Source organism: Gossypium hirsutum, chromosome A10 (assembly GCF_007990345.1).
Source record: "Gossypium hirsutum isolate 1008001.06 chromosome A10, Gossypium_hirsutum_v2.1, whole genome shotgun sequence".
Lineage (NCBI taxonomy): Eukaryota > Viridiplantae > Streptophyta > Magnoliopsida > Malvales > Malvaceae > Gossypium > Gossypium hirsutum.
Genome location: NC_053433.1, coordinates 28,789,019 through 28,808,921, shown reverse-complemented (window position 1 = coordinate 28,808,921; position 19,903 = coordinate 28,789,019). Strand labels below are relative to the sequence as shown.

The window sequence follows — 19,903 nt, the reverse complement described above, 5'->3', positions numbered from 1 at the left end:
TAATTTTATAATTCTCAAATAATTTTAAATCATTAATTATATATACACATATTATAACAGCTTTATCTTTCAAATTTTCTTCCTCATAATTAAAGCATAAATCATATTCATAATATCACAAATATATTATCTTTTAAAGACTTAAGTATATTATTTAAGTTTTTATATGTTTCAAATATTATTTTATCAATAATTTTAATTAATATATCATTATTTAAATAATAAAAAATTTATAAAACACACGAACAATTCGTGCATTGCACAAGATAAAAAACTACTTTTTTATATAATTTTAGAATTTTTAAATTCTGTAAATTTTAAAATAAGTTTTTGATTTTCATTAAAAAATAAACTTTTATAATATTCAATATAGTTTTATGTTTTCATTAAAATTTGGTTTTATCACACATTTAACTCGATTAGTCCATTTTTTAAATAAAATTTTCATTAAAATACAAAAAAATATATAGAAAATTATAACTATTTTTTTATACTAATCGCACAAGATGATGTGCATCATCAGTTGAAAGTATTTGCCACAATCTTATTTTAAGTATTAAAAAAATGGAGTGATAAAAACCAAATTTGGATACCTCTGTAGATAATAAAATTTATGTAATAATTTGAAAATTGAAAGTAAAATTAGATACCAAGAAGTATATATACCCATAAATAAATTATGATTGAGCTAATGTATTTAAGAGAGTCAAACTTTAGGTGAACAAATTAGGAAAAAAAATATTATAAGTTTAACAATTTTTCCATTAAACAATATATCTATGGGTGCAACGTCTTAGTTCTTTGCTGAGGGAAGAAAATGTTTAATACACCAAGGAAACAAATCGTTAGGAATTGGCAGAATTAGAATGAATACGAACAATAGCCATTCCTGCAATTATACTACAGAGCAAATTTGTATATCAAATCACAGAATATAGTCGTAGTAAATTTCCCTTACTCCATTTCACTTACAAGAAAATATTAGTTGTGCAACATAAATATAGGACTCAACCGGGCATGAATCAATCAAAGGTCAAAAGTACAACTTTGGTCCCATATTTTACATAATTATGGATTTCAGCTTCCTATCTTTTTATTTCTATAATGTAAAATTGAACGTCGATAATAAAAATAAAAATGAATAGTAAAAAAAATAATACATACAGAATTTTACGTGGAAATCCTTTCAAAAGAAAATAACAAACAAAGGAGAAGAAAAGGAAAGACGATTACTGTCTATTTATAGGTTTAAAAAACTTATTCTAATAAAAGCCAAATAAAAGTAATAGAGTAAAATTAAAATACATTATTCTAATCAACATCAAATAAAGTGAATAATCTTCTAAACGAATTTTACTTTACCTCTCAAACTTCGCCCTTATAAATCTTCCTATCTTATTACCTATATTTATTTTAATAAAAATTTAAATCACATAACTTTGGACACATAAATTACACAGATTATACATCAACTATTATTAAACTTGGGTAGAAACATATCTAATGATTGCATAACGTGGGAAGTGTTAACAGCTTCACAAATATCCAAATGAAGTTGCAATGGAGTCATCCTTATCATCATCACCTTAGAAAATGCAAGAATTTTCGTTGATATATAAAAATATTATTATTGATCAGTCTCTCTACTTAATAAAAGTTGTAGATATAATCTCTATATTTTCATTAGATCATTTTTAATTTTTATATTTTTCAAAAATTAAAATTTTAGTCCCTATCAAATAATAATTGTTAAATTCATTAAGTAAAATTCTACTATTTTCAAAATTTGATGCGCCAAACATATTAACATATACATAATGTCACCTCAGTTTGTTATTTTCACATTTTACTCACTAAAAATCCAGTCAATGGATTATCAACTGTTATTTACATTAAGACTAAAATTTCAAAATTCGAAAAGTATAGAGACTTAAAATAATCCAATTGGAGAAAATGAACCAAATCTACAACTATATGAATAGTACGAGACTAATAATTGAATTTAACTAAACAAATTTAATTGCTATTATTTGGGTTAGGACTACAATTTTAAAATTTGAAAAGTGTAGGGACTAAAATTTACCAATAAGTATAAAGATTAAAATTAATCAAATAAAAGTCCAGAAATTAAATCCACAATTTTTGCTAAATACATGGATTAATAGTAGAATTTAACAAAAAAAAATTGCCATTTACTCATTACCATGGATGCCAATGGGGTTGAAGAACATTTTTAAAATTTGGATCATCCCATTCCAACGATTCCCACCAAAATGTGCTTGACGTGATCTTAAGCGAAGTTGGAGCATATCCATATGGCTGACCATTGACAATAAGGGGAACAAATGGAGGAATTCTCTTCAATTTATCACAGCAACTAACATTGATAACCTGGAGAGAATCACAAATCATTGCTCCACTTCTACTACAGATGCTCTTCAATTCTGGTAATGCATGCAATTCCAAGTTTCTCAATTTAGGAAGGTTGAATTTGATAAATGCATCGCTTCCTTTTTCTGCATCCTGGTCATCTTCTAATGTTGATGTTCCCAATATTTCTACTAGCTCATCACAATCTTCCACCCAGATTTCTTCCAGGTTTTGGAGGTTGGGAAGCAACCAATGTGCAAACAACGTCTTCATACTCATGCAGCGCCATATAAGAACTCTTTTAAGATGGGAAAAGGTGGCAGACTGAATCAATCCTTCAACTTTTATAAGTTCACTTAACTCTAGCAAATGGCGAAGATGCAATAGCTCGAGGCTATGAAATGGATGAGAGCAAGAATAGGAAAAAGAGGAGGAAACAAGAAACTCTAATCCATGGCAGTCAGAAATATCCAACTGTTGAATATCAGTTGGAAGCATAATAAACTCACCTTGGCAAAATTCAAGTTCATTGATTGATACAAATTTATCTCTTTCATGTTCCCAACATGAAGGCCCCACCTGTAACCGGTACTTGATAAGATTGCTCTTACATTGCTGCATTGAGGAGGCAAACTTATTCAATTCATGCTTGTCTTTGAAACGCCCGCAAAAGGATCCAACTTCTCCAATGGCACAACCTCCTCTGCTTTTAGGCTTGTTTTTTCATTATCCTCATCAAACCTCAAGTGTTGAAGGCGAGAAAGTTTTGGTAAAAGTCCGATAGCTATCTCTTTCAATGTGACAACATAAAGATCAAGATACCTTAGATTTATCAACATATCCATGCCTTCAGGGGCTTCCTCAATTTTGGTCTGACAAAGATTCAACTTCTTCAATCCTTGAAGCTTTGAAAGGCAAGGCAAATATCTTAACGCTTGACAACCATCAAGCAATAATGTAGTGAGATTCTCTAATTTGGAGATGGAATTTGGTAAACGCTCAATCTTCGTTCGTGACAAATTAAGAACACTCAAACAAGGCATGTTTGCAAAGAAAGAATTTGGGATCTTTTCTATAGGATTGTCTTGCAATAACAAGGTCTTGAGCAGTTGATGTTGTGGAGACAACCTATCTTTGAGAATCCGTGATATGGAATTTCTCATAAGCGACACCTTCTCAACATCTGCCATCCATCCATCCTTTTTCAATAACTTTTCTGATTGCTTGCCTGCTTGTATCATATATCGAGAATTCACATTTGTGATGGACAATGCCATATCTCTCACTGCATCATGCATTTTCACGCAAGTCCAATGGAGGTGATTACTACATTTTTCCAACAAGCAGTTATCTTCCAACTTTTTCATAATAACATGGCCCTTATCTTTCATTTCTTCTGTTGTATCCATTTCATCTATGAATCCCTCATCAATCCAACACCCGATTAGCTCATTCTTTGGAATTTTAAAATCGTCAGGATAAAATGCACAATACAATAAGCAATACTTCACTTTGTCATCTTTCAAGTGGTCGAAACTGAATTTCAAACGCTCAATTACTTCGGCTTCTGCTCCCTCCACCTTCCCTATTCTCTCTTTCAATCCCTTGAGTGCATTTTTCCAAATACGAGGCTCATTTTCTCCTTTCAGGGTTCCAGCTACTACAACAATTGTAAGAGGTAGACCAGCACATTCTTTGACAACTAGCCTCAAAGTTGGCATTAAAGTTGGACTCTGCACTATGTTAGGTCCAACTTTATTCAAGAATAATATCAATGCCTCTTCTTCCGAAAGGGGCTTCACTTTTATCACCTTACAATCTATATATTTACAAACTTGCTCTGAACGAGTTGTCAACACCATCTTGCAACCATTGCCGCTAGTAGGCTCAGGGATCCCCACTTCCTCTAGAGAAATTTTATCCCATACATCATCCAGGATTAGAATATGTTTTCCAGCTTTCTTCAACATTTCTGACAAGAATGCAGCTCGTTTGAGCTTGTCTCCTGCCTTGTCCAAATCTTTCTTCAAATTCAATGCACTTGCAATATCATCTTGTAGCTTTACAACATTGAACTCCTTTGATACAGTAAGCCAAATTACCCTATAGAATATCCGTTCTTTCAAAAGATCATTGTGGATGTGCTTCATGATGGTTGTTTTGCCCACACCGCCCATCCCCCATACCCCAATCTTACTCACCTCCTCCTGCATTAAACATTGCCAAATTTCATCTTTCACAGGTTTCTCACCAACTAGTTCTGATGTTGGCAAAGGCAACCCAACACTTGGACCATCAATGACAAGACTGCCCAAGGCATTAGGAACTTTGTCAAGAAGTTTCTTCATTTCTCGAGTCTTTTTATCAACCAACTTTCCATTCCAAGCACGACAGACATATCTCCCATTAGTGACTGTATTTTCAACATCTTGTGCTTCCTTAATCATCACTTTCACTTTTGCTAACCAATTTTCAACTCCTTTCTTTGGTATCTTTCCCATAGGATGAAGAAGCTCTGCTTTCAATTGCAGCTAATATCTTCCATTTGGCTACCCAGTTCATCTCTGATTATCTTGAAGTTTCTCACATAATAATTCAACTTTCTGTGATACTGCAAGTATTTACAAACTGGAGTTCCGATACAATTTGCAATGCAAAAGATAGGCTCTACATACTCCATTATATGTCCCTGCAATCATATATGTATTATCATTTTATATGTGTTATCAACTTAAAAGAAGTTGAGAACAAATCGTGTACATCTATGAACAGAAGGAAAAAAAAAAACAAGAAGCAAGCATAGCTCTACAATCAATTAACGATCAAACGAAGCAAAGAATGGGGATTAGAAATTCTTGAGAGACGAAAACTGAAAACAAAAAAGTGAACAAAGGGGCCAAACCAAAGAACCACTTCACTTCGTTGCGAATAACGCAAAGCTGCTATAGCAGTAGCATATACATAAATGTAGATATATATTAACCAAGTGAGGTTCTGAAATAATTAAAATATGTGGGATGTATTGGGTTTTGATGAAATATTTTATAGTCAAATCTTGTTTTCTAAAACAAGCAGATAAAATATGTCACCATATATATGAAAAACGAAACATGTATGCTACTTTCCAAGCTTGAAATGGTAAGTTAAAAAAGTATACCGACTCACTGATTCAGATTTAAATCCAACGTAAAAAGCTAAATCAACTGATTTTATCACAGTTTATCTTTCTTGTTATCTAAATGGCACGAAATCATAAACTATGATAACATAGCCAACAATCTTAGTGACAGTGGGAAGGAACTATATAACCTGGACCCAGATAAAAGCAAAGAAAAGCATGTCATGTCATGAGTTAATAAGCTTAGAAACGGAATTAAGCAAGCAAATGAGCTGAAACGCAAAATTACCTTGACTGGCTGGTTGACTACTTCTGCAAGACCTCGGAGATTGAAAGAACTTAAAAACAGTGAAGAAGAAATAATAGCAGAGTTGTGGGAACAATAATGAAGAAAGTACAGAAAAACAAGCAAAGTTGAGTCAACTTTTATGGTGTTGGGTGCTCAGTAGCTTTTAAAGGATAACCTTAAGTTGTTTCACATTGCCTTGATTCATTTGACTTGATCTGTAGAAATCCCTAAGTTATATTATTATCCCTCTCGAGACTAACGTCTAACCCTAGGTTGAATAATTGAAATCTCTTTCTAATTAACTCCCTAGAGTTGCATTAACTCAATTTATGGACCCCCTTATTAGGTTTCACCCTAATCCAGCAAAACCTTGTCACCCTATCTTTAGGCGTGCAATCAACTCCGCTTAATTATGACAAATGTACTCTTAGACAGTGTCTATTCCTCCTCTGAATAAGAGCTTAACTTGAATCAATATCCTGGAATATCAAAATAAGAATTAAGAACACATAATTAAGAACAAGTCAAATATTTATCATACAATTCAGATAATAATAACAAGATCAGTATTAGGTTTCATTCCCCTAAGGTATTTAGGGGTTTTAGTTCATAACTAAAATGGTAAACATCTCAGAAGAATAATGAATACAAAACATAAAGAAAGAAACCCAAAACTTTTGAAGGAAAATTGAGGGGAGATCTTCAGTCTTGATGATGAATCCAGCTTCTGAGGTGGATCAATCGGCTTTCCTTGAGCACTTCCCTACTTCCTTCTCTGTGTCTGTCTTTTTCCTCCTCCTCTAGGGTGTATTTATAGGCTTTAGAATGCCTAAGAACTCTCAAAATTGGCCTTTTCCGAATTGGACTCAATTTGGGCTCGATAGGGACACGTACGTGTATGATTACTTTAGGCCGTGGTCAAGCCTGTTAAATAGGCACGAGCATGTGGTCCACTCTTGTGAGTCGTGCTTCGATTCTGCCAAATTGACACGGCCGTGTGGTCTGCCCGTATGAGGAGGTTCAGGCTGTGTTAATTTCGTACGTTGGCCTATTTTCTCCGTTTTTGGCCCGTTTCTCGTTCCTTTCACTCTCTTATGCTCACCTAAGTATAAAATATGAAATTAAGGCATTAGGAGCATCGAATTCACCAATTTTAAGGAAAAATCATCCATAAAATATGCTAAACTTGGGAGAGAAATATTTATAAATTACGGTTTATCACTTACCTCTCTATTGAATGGTTATGGTGGTTCGAGGAGTTTATACTCCTCATTCCTGCTGTGAATCTCATCAAAATAAGGTTTGAGGCAGGTATTGTTTACCTTAAAAGTGTTGAACTTGGGATGACTTACCTCGACTGTACTGAATGGAAAAATGCTAAGTACCGTAAGAGGGATTTCTTCATTCGGTTTGGCAGTGACAATGTGAGGATCTGCGGCATCTAATAAAACTTTATCTCCAACCTTAAGTTGATTTGGAAAGGTATTGAGCTTGTTCTGGCATAGTGATAAACCGTAATTTATACATATTTTTCCCTCATGTTTAACGCATTTTATGGAAGATTTTCCATTAAAATTGGTGAATTCGATGCTCCTAATGCTTTAATTTCATGTTTTACACTTAGAAGAGCATAGAAGAGTGAAAGGAACGAGAAACGGGCCAAAAATAGAGAAAATGGGCCAAAGTACGAAATAAACACGGCTTGGACCTCCTCACACTGGCAGACCACATGGCCGTGTCAATTTGGCAGGCTCGAGCACGGCCTGAAGTAATCACATACGGGTGTGTCACACAGGCGTGTCCCTACTGAGCCCAAGTTGAGTCCAATTCAGAAAAGGCTAATTTCGAGGGCTCTTAGGCATTCCAAAGCCTATAAATACACCTTAAAGAAGGAAGAAAAGAGGACAAAGAGGAGGGGAGTAAGGAATTACTCCAAAGAAGTCGATTGATCCATCTCAGAAGTCAGATTCATCATCAAGACTGAAGATCTCTCCTCAATTTCCTTTCAGGAGTTTTGGGTTTTCTTTATGTTTTGTATTCTTTATCATTCTGAGATGTTTTCTTATTTAGTTATGAACTAAATCCCCTAAATACCTAAGGGGAATGAAACCTAAGATGAATCTTGTTATTATTTTCTGAATTGTATGATAAATATTTGACTTGTTCTTAATTATGTGTTCTTAATTCTTGTTTTGATATCCCAGGATATTGATTCAAGATAAGCTCTTATTCAGAGGAGGAATAGACCCTGTTTAAGAGTACATTTGTCATAATTAAGCGGATTTGATTGCGCGCCTAGACATAGGGTGACAAGATTTTGCCAGATTAGGGTGAAACCTAATAAGGGGATCCATAGATCGAGTTAATGCAACACTAGAGTGTTAATTAAAGAAAAGTCTCGGTTATTAAATCTAGGGATTAGATGTTATTAGTCTTGAATAGGGATAATAACATAATTTAGGGATCTCTACGAAACAAGTTAAATGAATAAATCATCCGATTCGGAGCCAGAATAACAAGTACAGTCTAGTGGATTTTTCCTTAGGTATTGCCTTCATTCAATCGATTTTCCCAAAAGAAATTTCCAATTCTATTCTCTGTGAGTTCTTAGTTTAGATAATTAGTTAGTTAAAACAAAAAACCTCTTTATTCTTAGGCTAGATAATAAAAAGACAGTCATTACTAGTACTTTTAGTTCCTTTGGGTTCGACAATCCGGTCTTGTTAAAACTGTACTACTGTTCGATAGGTACACTTGCCTACATTACGATAATAGTCAGTTTCAAGAATGAGTAATTATAAATATTTAAAACCTATCAAGAATCACGCGATCACGTAGTTTTGGTTTATCGTGTGTTCTCAATTTATGTGTCTGCCATTCATCTAGCTCCTCGATTTTTAACCTTCGTTCTTTATGAATAGGTCCTCTACTATTGCTTGAAAATGGCTTATGTACTTCCTTCAAACTCATTTCCTGCATAGTAGGTTGCACCATATTGTCAGTTTTAGTAGAATGGTTTAGACAATCACCTTCAATTTTCGATGTGTTGCTAGAATTGCGAGCTTGAAAGGATATTGTTTCGTCTCCCACACGAAGTGTGAGCTTACCTGTGCCAACATCAATAATCATTCTAGCAGTTGCTAAAAAGAGCCTTCCCAAAATTAAAGGAATGTTACTATCCTCTTCTATGTCTAAAATAACAAAATCAACTGGGAATATAAATTTGTCAATTTTAACGAGTACGTCTTCAATGATACCCTTAGGAAATCTGATAGATTTATCTAATAATTGAATGCTCATCCTAGTTTGTTTGGGTTTCCCTAGACCTAGTTGCTTAAACAATTTGTAAGGCATAACATTAATACTAGCCCCTAGATCAGCCAACGCATTATTAACATCTAAACTACCAATTAAACAAGGAATCGTAAAACCCCCTAGATCTTTTAGTTTGTTGGGTAGCTTATTCTGAAGAATGGCTAAGCAAACCGCGTTCAACTCCACATGTGACCTTTCATCTAACTTTCGATTATTTGCTAGAAGCTCCTTTAAAAATTTGACTGCTTTCGGCATCTGCGAAAGGGCTTCAATAAATGGTAAGTTAATATGTAGGTTCTTTAAAAGTTTAAGGAATTTACCAAATTGTTTGTCTGATCGGTCTTTCCTTGTCATATTGGGGTATGGAACATGAGGTTTATAATCTGTACTTACCAACTTTGGGTCATTTTGGTCTACCTCACCTTTACCTTTGCTTATCTCAGTTTCTTGCCTTTGTTCTGGTTCAGGTGTGACTAACCCTTCTTCATCTTGACTAGTAATCGAGTTGAGTTGCTCCATTGGGTTAGATTCTGTGTTGCTTGGCAAGCTAACTTGTGGTCATTTAGAAATCAACTTGGCAAGCTTTCCAATCTGAGTTTCGAGCCCTTGGATCGATGCTTGTTGATTCTTAAGTACGGTCTCGGTATTCTGTAAATGAGTTTCTGACACCGATATAAACTTTGATAGCAACTCTTCAAGGTTCGACTTCTTTTTGTGTTGGTAAGGTGGTTGTTGGTAGCCTGGAGGTGGTCTTTGATTTCCTTGGCCTCCCCATAAAATATTTGGGTGGTTCCTCCAACCTGCATTGTAAGTATTGCTATAAGGATTGTTTTGAGATCAAGAATTGTTACCCATGTAATTCAACTGCTCGTTCTCCATGTTGTGGTCGTAAGGTGGGTATTCTAAATTGCTCTATCCACCTCCATTTGCTTCACATTGCATTACTAGGTAAACCTATGAAGAACTAAGAAAACCATCAATTTTCTTATTCAGGAGTTCTACCTGATTAGAGACCATGGTGACCGAATCGACGTTATAAACACCGACTGTTTTCGTTGGCTTTGTCCTCATGACTTGACACTGATAGTTATTCCGTGACATCTCTTCAATAAATTCGTAAGCTACCTCAGGTGTCTTATTATTGATAGTCCCTCCAACGACTGCATCAATCATCTACCGAGTCGAAGGATTCAGGCCATTATGGAACGTTTGAACCTGTAGCCAAAGTGCTAACCCATGGTGAGGGCACCTTCTCAAAATGTCCTTGTATCTCTCCCGTGCATCGTAGAGTGTTTCTAAATCCATCTGTACAAAAGAAGAAATATCATTACGTAATTTGGGTGTTTTAGCCGGTGGAAAGTATTTTAATACAAATTTTTCGGTTATTTGTTCTCAAGTAGTGATTGACCCTCGTGGTAACGAGTTCAACCATTATTTAGCCTTATTCCTTAATGAAAAGGGAAACAACTGAAGACATATGTCATCATAAAAAATGCCATTGATTTTAAATGTATTGCAAAATTCTAGGAAATTTGCCAAGTGAGCGTTGGGATCCTCGTCCTGCAAACCATCAAACTGAACAAATTGTTGTATCATTTGAATTGTGTTAGGTTGCAGTTCAAAATTATTTGCAACAATAGCAAGTCTAACTATACTTGACTCAGTTCCTGTTAAATTAGGTTTAGCATAATCATACATAGTGCGCGGAGCAGGATTTTGATTAACAGCAATTGCAGGAGGTAGCGGATTTTCTTGGTTTTTAGCCATCTCCTCGGTTGTGGTTTGAATATCGTCCTCTTGCTCGTTCTTTGTGTATCTTAAGCTTCGCCTTATTTTTCTTTGGTTTCTGCGAACTATGCGGTCGATCTCACTATCAAAAAGTAATGGTCCTGACTAGTTTCTTTTAGTCATAAACTATAAAAACCTGCTAGAAAAAGGAAAAAAGAAGAATTAGTAATAAAAATTAGAGTAAAATTTAAATTGTAGAAAAAGTAAATAGCTAAAGTAATAAAAAATCGAGTGTTCCTAATATCTTAGTTCCTCAGCAACGACACCAAAAACTTGGTACATGATATTCGTGACAGGTTTTAAATATTTATAATGAATCATTCTTGAAACTAACTATTATCACGATGAAGGCAAGTGTACCTATTGAATAGTAGTATAGCTTTAGCAAAACCGGATTATTGAACCCAAATGAACTAAAAGTACTAGTATCAACTTTCTTTCTATGATCTAGCCTAAAAAATAAGAGGGTTTTGTTTTAACTAACTAATTAACTTATAAATTATAGTTTATCACCACCTTTGAGTCCCTCGTAGCATAGATTCGCCTAAGACTGGGGATTACCTATACAGATGAACAGATGGGTAAGTTATGAAACTCAATGTCTAATCCCATATCAAATAACCAAATAGTGAGCATATACAGTCTAGGCCTAAGCCCAATTCAGTAATGGTTCAGTGTCAGTTACGACCTTAGCCTATTACAGTATCAGTATCAGTTTGGGCCTAAGCCCATCTCAGTGACAGTAACAATACAGATATGCAATTGAGAGATCCTACCCAGCCAGTCTCTACACTCCATCTCCGTCCAACCCTGCACTCCATGTGGGGATATAATCAACCCACCCATCCCTACATTCCAAATAGTACCGGTTGCAACACTAAATAGTATTTCCAGTAGAGCTGCCACAGTACACTTCCTCCAATCATAATAAAACTAAACCCCATGCAACCTTACATGGTAATTAGACCATTAGATTTGATAGTGGATTTTAATGGCTTGGCAATTGTGTAATTAGTAATGCTTTTAAAGGTTAATTAAGTAATTAGTAAATAATGTTAATATTAAATAAAACAAAAGTTAAAGTTATCATCTTTAACCTTTGTTCAACCGAAACTTCAAAGAGAAAAAGAACCATGGAAGCTTAACATTCGGCCATCCTTATATGCTCAATTAGGTATGCATTTTTGTCTCATTTTTGATGATTTCTATGTTTTCAAGATCGTTGTAGCTTAATCAAGCTAACCCGGGGACTAATTTGTGAAACTGTTAAACTATTAGGGTTTTTGCATTGATGCATGTACATGAGTTTTTAAGTTTGATGATAGAAAATGGTTGGTTGTTATTAGATAAACAACTTTTGTACAGAGATTTTTGGTGAAATTGTCAAATAAGGACTAAATTGCAAAATAGAAAATATTACATGGTGAAATTGTGAAATACATGAAACATAGGGCATGCTAGGGACCTAATTGATATTCGGCCAAAGTGGGTGATGGTAGAATTTCATGAATTTCCATTTTTATGAGCTAGGGACTAAATTATAAAGAAATTAAAAGTATAAGGGCAAAATGGTAATTTTGGAAAAATATGATTTTGGGCTAAATTGAATGATTTATAAATTAAATTGAGTTAAATTTATCCCTATAGATCAAGTCAAACCTTGTATAGTGTCAGATCAGAGTAAAGAGAAAGTCTCGGATTAATCGCCTCAATATCTACGTATACTCATCGAGGTAAGTTTGTGTAATTAAATCGTGTTTATATGTTTTAAATTGAATTATACATGTGTTATGAAATGTCATATCTATATACTAGTTGCATATCCAATAGTGTACAACGATTACTAAGCCCCAGTTGAACTTTAGGAATTCGTATGATACAAATGACATGCCATTAGGGTTTACATGATTCGAATACTAGTCCTAAGCATCCTACTAATGACTGAGGTCATGCATGTGTTGCAGATACTCCACAGCTCATGTGAGCAGCATCGTGTAGCTACGTGAGAGTATACCGATCTACAGCTCAAGTGAGCATACGATTCACAGCTTGTATGAGTAAACATGTACCGGATTTGACGGATTACAGTTATATGAGCTAGCACACTATGTGTGAGCTATCTCGGGTATCCAACGGTATTCTAAATAGTTCAACAGGCAATGTTTTGATATGAAATGATAAGAGTTCGATACGAATGATTACAGGTATACATATGAATTACATGGAAATGTTGTTACATGGTATATGGAAACTTGAATTGGTTGATACATGTATTTGGAACTTGATCAATTGTTGTATTAAACCAGGTTTATTGGTTTATATATGTGTTTACATGGCTAACATGGTTGGTGAATATGTGCTTAGGCATTTGGCCAAATTGTGTTTGGAAATGTTTGGCTTACTTACCTATTATATGACTAAATGGTAAGTTATATTCTATGTTATACGAACTTACTAAGCTTAAATTCTTACTCTGTGTTATTTTTTGTGTTTTATAGTGAATCAGAAGCTCGTTCGGGTTTGAAGCTTGTCGGAGTTATATCACACTATCCATCGGCTCTTTTGGTACTTTTAGATGTTTAATTTCGGTTATAATGGCATGTAAAGGTATTTTTGGCTAATGTTGGCCATGTGCTTTGATTGTTGAAATGGCCATTTTGCTTGGCTTGTGTTTTGACATTTTTGTTGGTGAAATGGTATATTTTGGTATGTAAATAAGTAGCCTTAAAATGGTTGATTGATAACTTAATATGGTTGAATGATGAAAGATTAAATAATAGATGAATATGCATAATATATATGGCTTATGACTTGTTGAGAATTGGTACTTTGTTTGGATGGCTTATATGACTATTGATATTATTTTTTGAATGGTATATTTGGCACCATTTGGTATTGATGCAAACTTAGTTGGAAGTTAGTTAATCATTTTGGCCAAATTGATTACATGGTTAGACATGTTTATATTTTTTCATTTGAGTGCCTATAGGCATATTGGTTGTATGTGAATATACCATATGTATGAAGCTAGAATATGCATGACTTTGGTGCCTTGTTATGGCTTGTATATAGGTGTACTTTTGGTTGTAGGTACATGCCTAGTTGGGTGAGAAAAATGGCTTGTAAAATGGCCTATTTCCGTCCACACGGGTAGAGACATGGGTGTGTGTCTCAGCCTTGTGTGACAAACGGCCAGGAAAAATGATCGTGTGTCCCTTGTAGCTTTCAAAGAGTTGCAAGTTAGGCTATTACACGACCTGACACACGGGCATGTGAGGTTATTTCAAAGGGTACATGACCTGGCACATAGGCGTGTGGCTTGGCCTTATGACCCAAGTCAGTGAGTTACAGGGGTACGGACACGGGATGGGACACAACTAGGTGTCCCTTTTTAAAAAGCCCACACGGCCTAAGACACGGGCGTGTCTCTTGGTCGTGTGACCCCTATAGTGCTGAAAATTTTCTATGTTTTCTGAAAAATTCTTTGAGTTTCCAATTTGGTCCCGACTTGTTTCTAACGCTTATTTAGGGCCTCGAAGGCTCGTGTAAGGGACAATATGTATAATTTGACTTGGTTTAAATATGTTTATTGCTATGATATGAAATATTTGAAATTTCTGTCCGATTGAATTGTAAACTCCGGTAATGCTCCGTAACCCTATTCCAACGACGGATACGGGTTAAGGGTGTTACACTATGACTATTGGTAGTGTGACTAGTTTCTTTTTCAATTCCCAAGTGCTTATAAGCACGACTCATCAAAATTGAAAGATCTGTTATGTTCTAACAATGTACACATGAATTTGGATATTTTCGAAAAATCTTTGATAAATCGTCGATAGAATCCTGAACAGCCAAGAAAACTGCGAATACCTTTAACTATGAAGAGTGGTGGAAATTTCTCAATAACCTCAATTTTTTCTTTGTCGACGACAATCCCTTGTTGCGAAATTTTATGTCCCAGAACAATGCCTTTATAGACCATGAAGTGGCATTTCTCCCAGTTGAGAACAAGGTTGGTTTCTTCACACTGACAAAGAACTTACTCCATATTTTTTTAAACAGTCTTCAAAAGTATCGCCAAACACAAAGAAGTCATCCAAAAAAAACATTCAAAAATTTCTCCACCATGTCCGAAAATATTGTCATCATGCAACACTGAAATATTGCAAGGGTATTACATAATCCAAAAAACATTCTTTAGAACGCAAAATTTCCATAGGGACATGTGAATGTAGTCTTTTCTTGATCAGTAGGAGCTATGGCAATCTGGTTGTACCCCGAATAACTGTCTAGAAAATAATAGAAGGCTTTCCCCGCTAATCTATCTAACATTTGGTCGATAAATGGTAGAGGAAAATGGTCATTCATTGTTGCTTTCTTGAGTTTCTGATAGTCCATACAAACTTTCCATCCCATGACAATACGAGTAGGAATGAGCTCGTTGTTTTCATTGTTTACCATAGTGGCACCCCCTTTTTTAGGCACACATTGGACAAGGTTCACCCAAGAACAATCAGAAATCAGGTATATAATTACAACATCTAACCATTTGATAACCTCCTTTTTGACAACTTCCTTCATAATGGGATTCAATCTTCTCTACTACTCAATAGATTTGCCATGGAAATCCTCCACAAATATCTTGTACATGTAGATTGCTGGACTAATTCCTTTAATATTCGCAATTGTCCACCCCAATGCCTTATTAGATTTCTTTAAAACTTTCAACAATTGAGCCTCTTGATCTAATGTAAATACCGCAAAGATAATTATTGGCAATGTGTTCTAATCTCCCAAGTAAGCATACTTCAGATGTATTGGCAAAAGCTTCAATTCCAACGTAAGAGGATCTTCTATAGATGGTCAAGGAGGTTTAAAAGAATAGTCCGATAAATTTAATGATTCAAAACTTCTCCTTGATCCATTCTCAATTTTCTTAGCTCCCATCAGTTCACCAAGCTCTTCAATCATTTCTGCTTCAATTAACTCAAATGAGTTTGCATCATCATTAGAATTATTGTGATAAAATTCTACAAATTCTTCTTGAACTATTGTGTTAACAATATCAATAGCACGGCATTCTTCATCTCTATTGCACACTTCATAGCATCAAAAACATTAAAGGTTATCTGCTAATCCTTAATTCTCATTGTTAATTCACCTTTTCGTACATCAATTAATGTTCTACCAGTTGCTAGAAAAGGTCTCCCAAGTATGATTAGTAGCTCTTTAACAGCCTCACATTTCAGAATAATAAAATCTACTGGAAAAAATAAATTTGTCAACTCTTACCAACACATATTCGATTTTATCTTCTAGATGTGCATATGAACGATCAGCTAATTGCAATGTGACAGTTGTAGGTCTTTCCTTCCCTATTCTAGCTTCATGAAAATAGACATAGGCATTAGATTTATACTTTCACCTAAGTCGCATAATTCTTTGCCTACATAATAATTTCCAATAGAGGAAGGTATAATAAAACTCCCTAGATCCTTCAGTTTTTGTGGCAATTTGTTTTAACAGCATTGTTGTGCACCTATCAGTGAGAGCGTTAGTTTCGAACTCCCCTAACCTTCTCTTCTTTTATAAGATATCTTTCATGAATTTCACATAGTTGGGCATTTATTCCAATGCTTCCAATGGTATGTTGATATGCAATTGCTTTAGGACATCTAAGAATTTATTAAATTGAAAATCTTACTTAGATTTTTGGAAACGCTGGGGAAAAAGTGGTGGTGGCATTCCTTCCATTTGTTGAGGTTGTTTTGTCGTGCAATTTTGATTGGCAATACAAGATGAATCTAATTCAACATTTTTCTTCTTTCTTTTTTCTTTTGTAGCCTACTCTACTACTGGTTCTGAATTCTTCTTATTTGTGAAATTTGAACTACCTTCTTCAATAGTGGTGTTATTAACAACTCCTGGTAGTTGCATGCCACTTCTAAGTGTAAGGACTTTGCACTGTTCCTTCCTTTGAGTCGTGAATTTTTGGTATCACTCGGTAGTTCTCCTTGTAGCCTTAAGCTTAATGCTTTGGCAATTTACCCCACTTGATTTTCTAAAGTTTTTAAAGATGCAACTTGACATTGAATGATAGCATCATTCTTGGCCATGTATTCCTTCATAGGTCTTCCATAGCTGAAGAACTCGAAGCTAAATTTTGCTAGGCATTTTGCCATGGCATGGGCTGATTGTATCCAGGTGGTGCACTTGCAACATTCTACCGATTAGCATTGCTGGAATTTCCCACCCCTTGATTACTCCAACTAAAATTGGGATATTGTTTCCACCCTGAATTATATGTGTTGGAATATGGGTTGTTCTTGAGATTAAAATTTCCCATATAATAAACTGAGGCTGGGTTTGATGGGCAATCATCAAAAACATGATCTTCTCCATAATAAACACATGTTGACTCAGCTACTTTCATTTCCTGCACTATAGCTGGTCTTTTTAGTGTTTTAATCATATTCGTTAAAATGATACCTAAGTTGTTAGGGAAGTCATCACATCAAGTTCTATTGCTCCAGCAACTCTTCTTCTAGTCCCTAGTTTTGTAGTGGGGTATTGATAATTGTTGTTTGCTATCCTGTCCAAAATTTCATATGCCTCAATATATGATTTATCGAGCAAAGTCCCATTGGAAAATGCGTCAACCACCATCCTTGTATGCGTATTCAATCCATTGTAAAACATTTCCATTTGTGTCCAATGTTGAAAATCATGCATTTGGCATTTTCTAATTAACTCCTTGAATTGCATTCATGCTTCATATAATGTTTCATCCTCAGATTACCAAAAGGCCATAATATCATTCATCAATTTGGTGTTCATGTTTGGAGGATTATATCTTAGTAGAAACCTCTGACAAAGTTCATTCCAAGATGCCACTGCACCTAATTGTAATGCATTTAACCATGCTCTGGCACGATCTCATAATGAATAAGGGAATAACTTCAGTCTCAGGGATTCTTCAAGAACACCCAGCTCCCTAAATGAATCACAGACTTTCAAAAAGAGTCTTAAGTGCAACCATGGATCTTCAGTAGGCAATCCGCTAAACTGCCCTATAGTTTGTAACATTTGAAACATCACCAGCTTTAACTTGAAGTGTTGAGCTTGAATATGTGGCTTGACAATTCCTGGATTCAGATCATCCAAGGTCAACAATTCATGTTCTCTGATGAGTCTGTCTCTATCATCTATTATTCGAGGAATATCAACATCCTTTCCATTTTGATGTAATGGCTCTTCTCTGACTTGATCATTTCTAATTATTTCCATTTCTCGTAATTTTTTTCTCCTTCTTCTCAAGTTTCTCTCAACTTCTAGATCAAAAGAATACTCTTCAAGTGCAAAAATATCTCTACTCATGCACCAACAAAAATCTTGAAAAATAAAAATCAAAACAACTAATTAAGCTAAACTAACAAAATTAAATAGGTAACAACACACCAAATCTTCACCAATATTGCCGATCCTCTGCAACGGTACCAAAAACTTGTCTCGTGTGAATGTGTAATGCGAATGTGCAAGTATACACATCAAATCAAGTAATAAAGTGATGAGTGAGTATCGTCTCCATAGGGATCAAAATTGATAAAAAAAATGGGTATGCTATTATTATGAATTTGACTAAATAAACTATGCAAAAGAAATAGATGACAAATTGATGAAGAGAATTAATGAATGGATTAAAAAAATCAATAATGAATGAAAAATGCTAGGGCAATTGAAATGTTGTGGTATTTCTCAAAGAATAAGTGGTGAGGATTTGCACTGTTGAATGATAAAGGTTGGAATTACTCAGGCTTTATTCTTATATCATAATAATGCCATGGAAAAATCTTGACCATTCTACTGCTCAGGGATTCACTATTGCAGTCTACTTCTTTCGAGAGCCAGACCTTAAGCTATTATTTTAAGTTTTTGTATACCTACAAAACTCAAGAATGATATCCAAATTTTTCTTCCCTACCTTGTACAAATCGCAACTTCTACGTCTAGAGTGCTACGAATATTCTTTCAAATACTTGCCTGTATCAACCGATAATAATCCAATTTATTTAATCCTTTCAAAAATAAATTAGATCTAACAATATACCATACAATCATCTATGTCTAAAGCTTGCACGCATGCATTTAAAATAACCACAAATCGAATGAAATAGTAATCTACTCAAAATTAGACCATGGGCATTAAAGATAGTAAAAGTTCACCCAAATAATTCCAACCCAATGGGATTTAGCTCATTGATTGGACATTCAAATCCAAAATAAAACATCCAACATCACTATTCAAGTTTACAAATCACAAAGTTCAAATCAGAAAATAAAGTCAAACTACAGGGTAAGTACCTCCCTCCTCAAAATCCTCGTCCCCTCTTTTCTTTTCTCTTTCCTCCTTTATAGGGTAAGTACCTCCCTCTCAGCACACATCTTTTGCTTCCTCTTTTTCAGGGTGGTTTATCTGGTACAAGTACAATTGACTAAGAGTGACGTGGACTAAGTACTCCATCATATTCCTAGAATTTCCATGGCATTCTTGTTGCCAATGTAACCAACATTTTGCCATGGAAATATTTCACTTCATCCATTTTCTTTCTCCTTTATCTCTTCTCTTCTTCATCTGGCACTTGCTGCGAACAATAACCAATACATTTCTTCCTTATTAACAAATAATGACATCTATAGCACAATCCAAGCTTGGTTATGCAATCTTCTAAAAATATCCTAAAAATGCAAACATATTTACTTAATTACAAACAATTAATTCAATCTAGAGGCCCGAAATATAACTCTTTTCAAGAGTTATCAATAGGTCTGCTCGATACTTTCTTAGCATAGACACATGAAACACATCATGAATTTGATTAAGCTATAGTGGAAATTTAAGTTTATAAGCCACTAGATGAATCCTTTCTGTCACTTCATAAGGGCTAATGAACCTAGGACTTAGCTTCCCTTTACGCCCAAAAGTTAGCACCTTTTTCCATGGTGATACCTTAAAGAGCACT

At 34.7% G+C, this 19,903-nt stretch overlaps 1 protein-coding gene and 2 non-coding genes across 3 annotated transcripts; 2 read left to right on the top strand and 1 right to left on the bottom strand.

Moving 5' to 3' along the window:
- Positions 1–3,008: 3,008 nt before the first annotated feature.
- LOC107960152 (probable disease resistance protein At4g27220) lies at positions 3,009–4,871 on the bottom strand. Its single transcript, XM_016896435.1, has one exon. The coding sequence runs from the start codon at positions 4,869–4,871 to the stop codon at positions 3,009–3,011; it is 1,863 nt and encodes a 620-aa protein (XP_016751924.1).
- A 5,452-nt stretch (positions 4,872–10,323) lies between these two features.
- Positions 10,324–10,430, top strand: LOC121209099 (small nucleolar RNA R71). The gene has a single exon (XR_005904216.1). It is a non-coding gene; the product is annotated as a small nucleolar RNA R71 (small nucleolar RNA).
- Positions 10,431–17,604: 7,174 nt separating this feature from the next.
- On the top strand, positions 17,605–17,711 carry LOC121208793 (small nucleolar RNA R71). Its single transcript, XR_005903917.1, has one exon. It is a non-coding gene; the product is annotated as a small nucleolar RNA R71 (small nucleolar RNA).
- The last annotated feature ends 2,192 nt before the right edge of the window (positions 17,712–19,903 follow it).

Excerpts from the sequence above, each read along its gene's own strand:
- LOC107960152 (XM_016896435.1), bottom strand. The coding sequence starts at position 4,871 with ATGGGAAAGATACCAAAGAAAGGAGTTGAAAATTGGTTAGCAAAAGTG.